The 12,062-nt window shown below is 36.7% G+C and overlaps 1 protein-coding gene across 1 annotated transcript in view; it reads right to left on the bottom strand.

The window, feature by feature from the left end:
* Positions 1 to 2,403: 2,403 nt before the first annotated feature.
* Positions 2,404 to 12,062, bottom strand: part of LOC140138408 (uncharacterized) — a 36,752-nt gene continuing 27,093 nt past the window's right edge. Inside the window, exons 4-5 of the mRNA XM_072160305.1 lie at positions 10,949 to 11,059; positions 2,404 to 2,624 (exon numbers count right to left, since the gene is read on the bottom strand). Coding sequence (XP_072016406.1) covers positions 2,539 to 2,624; positions 10,949 to 11,059 — 197 coding nt within the window. The 3' untranslated portion in view covers positions 2,404 to 2,538. The remainder of the gene's footprint in view (positions 2,625 to 10,948; positions 11,060 to 12,062) is intronic.

Below are 12,062 nucleotides of genomic sequence, written 5' to 3'. Positions count from 1 at the left end.
TATGAGAACCAAAGGTACCTTTCGCTCAAGTAGGCGCTTTCACATGACTTTCGTTTGATCACCTATTGACAGTAGCATTCCTAGTAAAGCGTTAATACGCTGTCAGGTTTAATGGCGGAAACCTTTTGTAATGAACAAAAGGTACCTCTCGAAGAATAGCTTGTCGGCAAATGAAATCGGCACAAAGGAACATTGCGTTACGTAATCTATTGCTCCTCCGTAATATACTAGTTCCAACGGACTGCAGCGTCTATTCGCCGTCAAAGTGACATAATAATCGGATTAAATACCATAGCAGTAGATGAATACAATTTTTTAATAGATCGCCCTGCACTACAACGCGGTACCTATGCATTGAACCATAGATGTCAAAAAACAGGGATAAAGACGTGGATTGTAATTCTATAGAGTATGCATATTGTGCTGATCACTCGCACATGTAAAAGTGCAACCTGCTTGCAGTGCAGGGCGATGAATTACTATGGTAGGTAATCCGATTATTACGTCACTTCGGCGGCGAATTCATCTGTTGTGTCCGATTTGAGATTTGAACTGAATGTTTGGGAATAAGCTTTTTTCGTGGATATCTACTGAAAAATGTCATAAAAAGAGGATGCTAGAATCACGAAATACTCCTGTAATACAGTAAACATGGTAGAAGAATTATTCTATATAATAAATCTGGTTATACCAAGTAACTGATGAGGCACAATATGCAGGATATTAATAACCTTCCTAAATAGCCAGACTATGGTATTTTTATGACTTTTTACTTCCACAAATGACCGTGGTGGTATATCATCTCTTCTCAAATTGTGACCTAGGTCCCGACATTTAACCCCGTGTGGCCTCATCCACCCGATTCGGTCATGATTGCGGCCAATTACGTCACATGCAGGGCCTCTGAAGAAATGCATTTGTGACCAATCAACTTTGCATCTTTAACTTTTCGAGCTTTTCGAGCTTATTTTATTGGCCTAGGCATAGAGGGACTCGGAACAAAACTAGTGGCAGAAGATAGAATGGGAGAATAACGTGGTCAAAAGCAATACCTTAGCCATTGGCTAAAAGTCACGACCTTGGTCCAATCATGGCACAAGCCCGTTTCCCTACAGCCACTATAACCACTGATAACAAAATAATGCAAGAAGACAAATACTACTAATGTTTCATTGTTTTTAATGAATGTTACATGTTTATACTTGATTTTTGTTAGTAGTCCCCTTTCAGCTGATTGAATATCAGGTTCTTTAGGAAATCGAGCCCGTGGGTTTATTAAAAAAACCATGAAAAATCATCATATGCAACTCGGTGTGCACCGGGGGTGTGCAACCCCTCCCATCGTTGACGGTTTGCCGGGATGTGCGGATATACCAGTTCGAAACATATATGATCTTTCGGTGAGAGCCTTGACACTAAAAGGGTTTATTTGGTGAGAAGGCGCAAAAAAGGGGGTCTTTCCGTGAGATTGGAAAAAATGTTTACCAAACAGTGGTCTACGTTCCGTGAGACTGGGGAAAAAATTTTGGTCAACATTTTTAAAGTTAAAAAATTCTTGATACAAAATTGTGCGACTTTTAGAGAAAACGTGGTCATTCAGCATGTTCAGTGGGTAAATTTGGTGACCGTAAATTGAGTTAAAACGTGGGTCATTCGATGAGAGGATGTTGAAAAATGGGGGTCAATATTGCCACACATCCCCGTCACCTATTTTAAGTGAGTGACCCCCCCCCCCCCGGTTCTGGAAACGCTCCAGGAATGTTAGTTTTGTTTATTTTCATTTAGATAATTGATAGGCTCCATGCCTATGTTTGTTATTGAGAAGAAACTATAGAGGTCGACCCTTCATTGTTGAACCCGGGGGGTCACTCCCATTGTGTCCTGTACACCATCCGCGATAATGAAAACGCGTAGAAAGGGTAGTTTTTCGTGGGTAGGCACGATACGCGCGTACCGTGTTTAGGGTGTCAAATGAAAAATTGTAAAAAAGAGTAGCAAAATTGCAATTGCTAATATGCGGAAATGAAATTTATGGTATGAAATTTGATACAAGGAATAAAATCCCTGTTTAGGGTATCGTTTTAGCCAAGGGTTAAATCCTTGTGTAGGGTGCTTTCCAAAAGTTGATTATCGCGGATGGTGTGCAGGCCACAATGGGAGTGACACCCCCCCGGGCTGTTTAACTACTAAATGACACATCTGTATGTTTAATAACAAACATTTACAGATTTTACACAGTAATAAATAATATTTACGTTTAGTGTTAGACATAATGTATGTCGGTGGCGATACTGACATAGTAATTAGCATCATGCCTACAATCTTGTTGATGTTTTATAGATCAAATTCATTTGAATTGAACATAAGGCTGAAAATGCACGATACGTTTCACCGGGGTATGTACTCACTTACTCCCCCTCCCCATAACGATGCGAGTATTTGGCTCTGCTAGTTTGTACTAAAAAGAATTGTTTTATGTGTTTATATGAATCCAAGGTGTCCATAGTCCATCTCAGCATTAACTTGCACGTGTTCGAATCACATGTTACTATCAAGCTCACGCTTCAGCCATTTCAATAAAAGCGCTTCCGCAGACGTCTCCATGTCCATGCTTAGGGTCCGCTCTGTCAAAAATAGAAAAAATAGAAAAGATGTTAGATGTATACTTATTAAACAGAGGGACACCCCTTTATTCCCTCCAAAGATTGATCCACTATAACGACCACAATCAACCATGACATCCCTTGACACACCATGATCTTCTTGACCCACCACAGATAGATAGAAATCTTTCTTTATTGAGGGTAAAACAGCTTCAGGCAGGCCCTCATGCAAAGTACATTATATACAAACATAATAAATATTCCAAATTTACACAAGATGTACACATTAGAAAAAATGGGATACAACAAAAACGTTGTGATGCATACATAACGGTTTAGTTTCATCATTTCAATTTTCATTCATAATACACATAAAAACAGATATATTGAAAAGGAATACATTTAAGGCCAGACAGGGGGGTTGAGAAGGTACATGACCAGGCTCAAACATCCGCAGGCATATTAAACAACAGTACAATACAACATATAAATGTAGGTTATAAAGGAATACATCAATAATATATATTATAAATTAGAAATAATATTGCACAAAAAAGTTGACAGGGACCCGCCCCGAATAATTGCACTAAAACGATAAAATATGGTCTAAAAGACGGCATTTTGATTTAAATCGACCAGTCATGGTCATATTTTGAGTAAAAAATTGAGTATGAACATAGAATTGCACGTTGACTGAGAGATTTTGAACATTTATCAAAGACACGTTTCATTGGTTTTTGGCTTTTTGAAACTAAGGGGAAAATGGAACTCAGGTTACACTTGTTGGAGTTTATGATGAGGCCTCTACTGCCTATTTCAATACAAAATAACTTTGCGTCATAACCCTGTTCTTGCAAATCAGCGATTAAACCTGCATATTTATTTTGTTTGTAGTCATGGGTTTCGTGGATGTTCTGCTAGAAAGGAATGCTGTAATGCTGATGGATTTAGAGCTTTCGTTAACGAGAACCCGATCTGGTCTTTGCTGCGTGGGAAGAATATCAGGAGGGATTGTGGTACCAGCGATTTTAGTGGCACCATCTAAGTCGAAGTAGAAATTACAGGACTGGTCACTGATATCTTTGAGAGTGTCCATGATTATGCAGAGAACAGAGTTATGATGCCAAGTATACCGACCTTGGTCAAGCATGATTTTACAGTGGTTAAAGGCCCGGTCACACTATGACGAATAGGGGTGAACGGCAAGCGACGTTAAGCTGCGAATTGCAATTTTGAATTTTCCGTCACTCACCGTGTGCTGCCGTTAGTTGTCGCTGACGAATCGTTAGCGACCGCAGACGGCCGCAATTATTCGTCGCGTTCGTCGGCAAATTTTCAACATGTTGAAAATGTTGTGACGGCAAAAGAATCAGTTGTGATTCCGTTCAGATTTCGTTAGAGACCGCAACCCTCATTTCTTTGACGTTTCCATGCCGTGCGAAGCCGTGTCTAGTCGTTTTGAGGTCGTCACAATTTCGTTGGTAGTCGTTGGTAAATGTCACCTCGATTTCAATAGACTAGGGCACGATGCAATTTTAAAGTTCACATAAAAAGAAAATAATATCAATAATAATCAAAATATTAATATTTCTGATTATTATTGATATTGTTATTGATATTGATGTCAATATTTTTGTTTATTTTTGATACTGATATTAACATTTTTTATTATTGATATTGATGATAATATTTTGATCATTATTGATATATTGATATTGATATAATAGTTTGGATTATTATTAATATTGATTTTCATATTTTGATTCCTATTCATATTTATATTAATTTTTTTGATTATTTTTGATATGTGTAATATTTTTTATTATTATTGATATTGATATTAATATCTTTGATTATAATAGGCCTAATTGATATTGATATTAATATCTTTGATTATAATAATTGATATTGATGTTAATATTTTTGATTATAATTGATATAGATATTAAAAGTTTTGATTATTATTTATATTGATTTTACTATTTTTGATTATTATTGATATTTATATTGGTTTTTTATATTATTATTGATATGCGTAATATGTTTGACTATTTAGTATATTGATGGTAATATTTTTGATTATCATTGATAAAGATATTAATAGTTTTGATTATTATTGATATGTGTAATATTTTTGATTATTATTGATATAGATAGTTTAGATTATTATTAATATTGCTTTTACTATTTTTGATTATTATTGATATTTATATAATTTTTTTCGCTCAGGTACACCTGAGTGAATATATACATTCAGGTTAGACCTTGGAATAAAAATCAAAAAAATCGACCTCTGAACCTAAGTAGCTTTAAGTCGAGCTTCTTTTGCAAATGCTTTTGCTTTGTAATCAGTAAAAATATTTTGTAGAATAATGCATGATATCTCAGTAATAGAAATGCACTACATGCAGACTAATGCCAGCTCCAAAATTAACCTCACTCCTCATGACATAGTTCATAAATATATGCAGCAGTGAGATTTTAAACAGGGATGGGGATGAAATATTAGCCTCATTTCCCATGAAATTATTTATAAAACTATGTTCTGTTGCCCTTAGTGGAGGGTTTTGTTACCTGGGAATGATAATCAGTTTCAATAATTATGAGCGTTGACCATGTTGACAGATTGATAGTGGTGTGGAAGTTGAAGTTCGCAAGTTACATATTGGCCATGAACAGATTTTGTTTTAAGGACAATGTCAGCACAGATGTCAGCAAGCTAGGTCAGCCTGCATGGCATACCAAGTTTACCAAATGTCCGTGAACTTCTTAAATTTGCATTGAGATGTAAGTAAGTAGGCGTGTTCTGACTGTACTGGATTTGCCAGAAGTTCACAAGTGGTCATCTCATCCACACTATACACTGTGGTCATCTCATCCACACTCTACACAAGAGCCTCCACCGTGACAGTATTATCTTTAAGACCAACAGAAATTGGAATATTCCGCAGATACAAATTTATATCCACAGCATCATCTTCAAAACCAATAGATTGAAATATCCCGCAGACGCAAATTTATCAAGTTTGATCATTTTTGGTAAAATGGCATCCGAACTTGAGCAGAGCCCGAACTTGAGCAGAGCACATTGGAGATAAGGGCTTAAATTATTTTGTTTTTGTTTTTTGTTTTGTTTTTTGTGAAAATGATGCATTGGTGATAAAGTGGTGTAACATTTAAATTGAATTGTATTATTCAGATCGTTAGGCCTATAACATGTACAACTTAAAATTTACTTTTCATTTTCATGGGTAACGTTCAATTGCGTACATGTCTGTTTCGAATCACTAAATAAATGTGACATAATATGTTAAAGGGGTATTTCACAATCCTAGCATACACTTTTTATGAGATTTGTCAGTAGATCTATATCCACAAGCAAAAACTTAAATCTCACAACTTCAGTTGATCAGATTCCCGGGATCAGATTGTTTGTTTGCAAGTATAAATAAGCATGTATGCTAGCTATTGGTATATTTGTATATTTATATATGGCCATTATATACTTGCTGTGTTATTTTAGGAACAAATTTGACCATAGGCTTGTTAAACGAATTAATCGGCAAGAATTATTTTATACAGAAACTATTTTGCCAGAGGTTTCCAGTGGTATAAAATTCTGAATAGGCTGAAGTGCAAATTCGCAGCAGGATCCGCCCAATACAACAACATTCTTAATTATATTGAATTCTAAAACTACCTGTTTCAATATATTTTAGCTTATCTTCTCCATTGCACACATGCAATGTGCCTGAATAGGTATAGTTCCATAGACCTTCAACTTACTACAGGTATCCCTCTCTTGTTAAAATTAACCCCACTGCCAAGGTCCCATTTCCCGGTCCCATTTATGCAAAATTTGCCAAATCTGTCAATACTTGTGTTTTTAACTAATTGGTAATACACTTAACCTGGGAATTATACACAGAACAAGCCGACTAACCAGAACCAAATTTATTGTCTTGTGTGTCAGAGAGAAAAGCCCCAACACAATTTTGGCTATTTAGCTCAATTACTGATCCATAAAATTACAAGCATCACACACTGGAGACCTTCACTTTTTATAGCGGAACAGTGGCCACTAATGAACTTCCCAGCACTCACTATACCCCAATGGCCTCATCCCAAAGGCATACTTCAATAATCTCAGTTAAACAATATAGTGTCCAATTCAACCTCCAATTGCCAAGTATGAGTTTGGTATCCAAATTTTCAAAGGTCATCCAATGAACGTACAAACATATTGGGGTTGAAGAACAGTGCCCTAATAAATGAGCATGTTGTGGATCGTAATAATTAACCATGGACTGTAGAACAGGCCCAGTTCTATACCTCCAACTTTTACCCCCTATTAAGTTGAAGTCCAATGCAGAGGTCGCTCACATTTTACATCACTCACCCACAACTCAGCCCAAATTTATATTTTTATCATCTAACAAGAATGACAGCTGCCTCAAGACTCCTTTCCTCAAAGTTCCTTTACCTAAAAATTAATTGACACTGCCTTTCAACATGAAAGGGAGGGTAACAGTTGAAGGTCTGCGAAACTATACCTATGCATGATATTATTAATAATATCATATTGTTTCAGTATATTCAAAGGAGCTTAGTGCGGAGGCATGCATCACATTAGTAACGCTATTTAAACAAAAATCATATTCTCATTCAAGCATATGAGCACATGAACAACTACAATAAAACACTGCATATGTTCACATCAAAATGCAGTATCACTAAAAAAAAATGATCAGTCATCAAATATATTTAATTTCAAACTTCTTCTTGAACAGTTCACCAGTAAAACAATGTCATGAATAGACTTATAGTACACGCTTATAACAGGATAAAATTGCCTTGAATATTACTCTGTCACCTGCACATCCATCATATTAACATCCACAAGGGTGCATAAATTCCACACTGACCAACTGCCTCCTACCTACAAACATGAATTACAACCGACCTACATTCCACAACCATGTTTTCCAATCGTGCCTGAGCGCTCCCTTTTAAAGGGTTTTTTATTATTATTATTATTGAAATGTGTAATATTTTTGATTACTATTGATATTGATGTTGATATTTTTGATTATTATTGATATAGATATTAATAGTTTGGATTATTATTGATATTGATTTTACTATTTTTGATTATTGTTGATATTGATGTTAATATTTTTGATTATTATTGATATTGAACGTTGTGAAAAGTGGGAACGCCAAAGGGGACTATACGACCCGCACACACACAGGCTTTGATGTCGGCTGCTGAGTCATGTCATCATCACCGCAATCCACCGTCAGCTGCCGTTCCTTGCCGCAAGCAAATCCGCTGCCAGCCGTCTGACATCGTTGTTTGTTGTCGGGCTCCGTCGAGACTTCGTCACTCATCGCCCAGACAACGTCCGGTTTTGGTCGCTAGTCTCCGTTTCCTGCCGCAGCCTTTCGTCCCTTGCCGTCGTGTTGTCGCTAAAGGTCGTTCCCACTCGTCACCGAATCTTGTTTTTCCTCTTTTTGTCGTCGCGTTGCCGTCAACATTTTGTGATTTTCACGTTCGTCACCTTTCGTTGCTTATCGTCCGTCATAGTGTGACCGGGCCTTAAGGACATGATGGAGGGTCTCGTGATTACCACATAAGTTACATTTGGTATTTAACTTTATTCCCCAGCGACTCAGATTGTTTTTGGTGGGAAGGGTGTCAAGGAAAGCATTCAACATAAATTTCATGATACCTTTAGGAATATTGTAAATAAAAGATTTCCAAAGATAATCGCCAAAATTATTTGAAATTTGGGAGAAAATCGGGCTTTTTTATGATTTTTTTGAAAATTCAGCATTTTTTGACCATTTTTGGTGCAAATTTCGAAAGTTGGTCGAAATTCAAAAAAATGAAAAAACGGCTCCTAGATATTTTTATCTAGTTTTTAAAAATTAATTTAAAAAAATGTTTGGCCCAAGAATTTTTTTGGTAGGATGCACGAAAAAGAAGTGGGCCAAAAAATAGTAAATTCAAGTGGCAAATATTTTACATGGCAATGATCCCAAATATTATTAATATAAACTGGCCTCAAAAAGAAACTTATAATTTTTCACAAGGTCTTAAAATCCTCTCCATAAAAATGAACAAAAATTGCACACATGATTACTTCAATACTCTACTCTAAACACATGTCAGTAACCAAGCAGTTGTTCAATTGACACAACAGCAAAATGCACTGACATGGAACACCTTCCTGGACCAAAATTCACAGCCCAGCAGATTTCTTTTGTTGGGTTCCAATTATTCGCCTGTACACGAACGAAAAATTACACACAGGATAACTTCAATACTCTACTCTAAACACATGTCAGTAACCAAGCAGTTGTCCAACTGACACAACAGTAAAATGCACTGACACGGAACAGCTTCCGGGATCACATTCACAGGCGAATAATTGGAACCCAACAAAAGAAATCTGTTGGGCTGTGGATTTTGGTACAGGAAGGTGTTCCATGTCAGTGCATTTTGCTGTTGTGTCAGTTGGACAACTGCTTGGTTACTGACATGTGTTTAGAGTAGAGTATCGAAGTAATCCTGTGTGCAATTTTTGTTCATTTTTATGGAGAGGATTTTAAGATATGACTTTGTGAAAAATTATAAGTTTCTTTTTGAGGCCAGTTTATTTATGCGTACTTTCATCCCAGTAGATTACAAGAACTGTCTTCAAAAAAGACAACACCATATATGAAGATCATATTTCATATTTACCAGGTCAAATAGGGTACATTGTTCAATACTAATTGCAAACTCCACATTAACTATTCGTTGCACAGTCATGCTAGTTTAAAGGTGGTATATGAGGATATTTCATTTCTGGGAATCACAAAATGCTCTGAGCATGTTTTCAATAGATTAATTGAGTAGGGTTAAGTACACTGATCAATAGACCTTTTGTTTGAAGCCAATCGGACATACGGTTTTCATAATACATCAATTTATATTTTCTTTGTATCTTATTGTTTTTATCAATAATCAATGTCGTGAGCTAAAATGACTGTAAAGGCTCATTGCTAAAAATCCATGCATAAATGTTCAGGGTACTTTTATTTTCCATATTGTCGCCTTGAAACTTGGTAAAAGTGTTTCTAATATATTCTAATGTATTATAAAGTGAAGCCGCCCTCTAATTTGCATAACTGCATAATTAATGAGCTAATTTGCCAATACCACCTTCATATAGTGCAAGAAAGATACAAATGCTTTTCTTACCACAAACTATGATTATAATAGTCGATATGTGTTGTACAGTCTTGTACTTATATACCGTGTGCAATAAGTTCGTTCCGCCCCCTCCCCAAAAGCATTATAACGTGTTTAAAATGAAGCATACACAATGCAATTCAAGGCTATTTGTTATTTGTTATTTTGTTACATTAGTAGAAATGTTAAACAAATTTATTTGAAGTCATAGTATCCTTGGTGGTCAATCACCATTATCACCTCCAAACCACGCTTGCCCCAATTACCGTTCACTAATGGCACAAGAAATTCCTCATTCTCGTCTAGACTTTGCCATACACTCTGGACTCTATCTGTAAGTGGTGTTATGATTTTGCAATAAGGAGCTTCAAAAAATCTTTCTTTTAGAATAGACCACAATTTCCCTATTGGGTTAAGACCTTTCTTCCTTCATTCTCTAGCAATTGTCTATGCCTTAAGGGCGCATTACACTAAATCACTGCGCGAAAGGTGCAATGGTGATGAGTTCCGGTTAAAAGTAGGCCTATATGGCTACTGGAGACAATGTGGTGTCCTTAGGGACCATGTTCTTCGTGAGGTTGACATGTTCTGATTTAAATGAAAGATGCTAGCCTTTTAATGACTAAAATAGATATGAAATTATACAAATCGATTTCACAAGAAAAGTAGGCCCTGTCCGAATTACTGCTAATGGAACACGTTTTAATGCTAGTTTTGGCGTTGAAATAGCGGCGTCGCTTTTCAACATTTTTTAATAAAAAACTGAACCTGTAAAGTTCCCCGAAATTGAAGCTTAAATAAAATTTCAGTCCTAAAATTAATACAGGGATGACGTAAAAAAGTGAAAAATATTGTCACGCCTGGTAGAAAACGCCGTCTAAAAAAGTCGATTTTTACGTGCTTTTCAATGGAGAATTTATTTGGTGGTTTACGCCCTTAAGAACATTCATAGCAAGTAATCCTGAGGGCAAAAGTTGATGGCGCTCTAACTATAGTGACAGAGCAAACCGGACATAGGGGCGGAACGAACTTTTTGCACACCGTATATCTCCGCATGCTAATTTAATATTAATTAGTGCAAGAAAGATACAAATGCTTTTCTTACCTCGTGGACAACGTCTACACATTACAGGGCATATCTGTCTGAAATCTTCCATCCTCTCACAAAAACTACTATATTCGTCGATACAAATCTCGGGATCCTTATCGGTACATTCTAAGACAAATAACAAAATGTTATAGTTAACCTGCAGCCTGCATACAAATTTTCAGAATAATTAGATCGGTATCAGCCCAGCAAACACAAAACGTTTTCAACATTATTCTCAAACGGTTTGAAAAGGCTACCAGAAAACCTGGCCAGAAAACGTTTAAATATCGTGTAATTTAAAGGGTACAAAGGGTATATAACGTTTTCATAATGTAACGGGATCCGATACCCCTGGGTACGTTATAATAAATCACGCCCTCTTTGGGTCCTTTGAGTCTCCATCATGGCAGAATAGCAACTAAACCACGTCGTCTTTGCCTCCTGATTTATTGTAGTTTTATGAAGCGTTACATCACGCAACATGGTGTCAGAGTGGTCTTCTGACATAGTGGAGGACTCCCGCCCGTACTGAAACGAGTCCAGTCGCCGTGGACGTCGTTAAGACTGTGAAAATGCAAGATTTCATCTAGTCATCGGGGCGTAAAATATAAGCTTTCTGAACGAACTTCGTCAGTTTCCGTGAGAAGCCGATTGGCCGAAAGTTGAGGTGACGAGCTGTCGTACCTAAAAATAATTGCCTACGGCTGTGTTTTGGTGAAAGTGCGTATCGGCGAATGCATGAATGTGAATCTGGTCCAAATTTTAAGAATGTCTACTGTATAATCGTCCTTGAGTGTGGACACCAGCTTGGAAGAACTGACGTTTGTAAATCGTCGTGTATCATAAACTGTTTGCTGAGCTAATGTAAGCTAGATTGCAGGCATACTAAATTAAATAAAGCAAGTGACAGTGAGCTGTACAGACTTGAACTTTTGTTGATGATGAGTCAATCTTCAACCGCCTTGAGTTGAACTGTAACCTGTATATATATAGTTATCCAAGACCCTTAAAACCGTGAGGAAGCTATACTATTGTGGTTAAATTTTGCAATCCAAGACCCTTAAAACCGTGAGGATGCAAATGGACTTAGTTGGTCATCAAGATGCTCCAAGAGATGAGATGCACCTGG

This window comes from Amphiura filiformis, chromosome 17 (genome assembly GCF_039555335.1).
Source record: "Amphiura filiformis chromosome 17, Afil_fr2py, whole genome shotgun sequence".
NCBI lineage: Eukaryota > Metazoa > Echinodermata > Ophiuroidea > Amphilepidida > Amphiuridae > Amphiura > Amphiura filiformis.
This window is presented reverse-complemented; position numbering and strand designations above follow the sequence as displayed.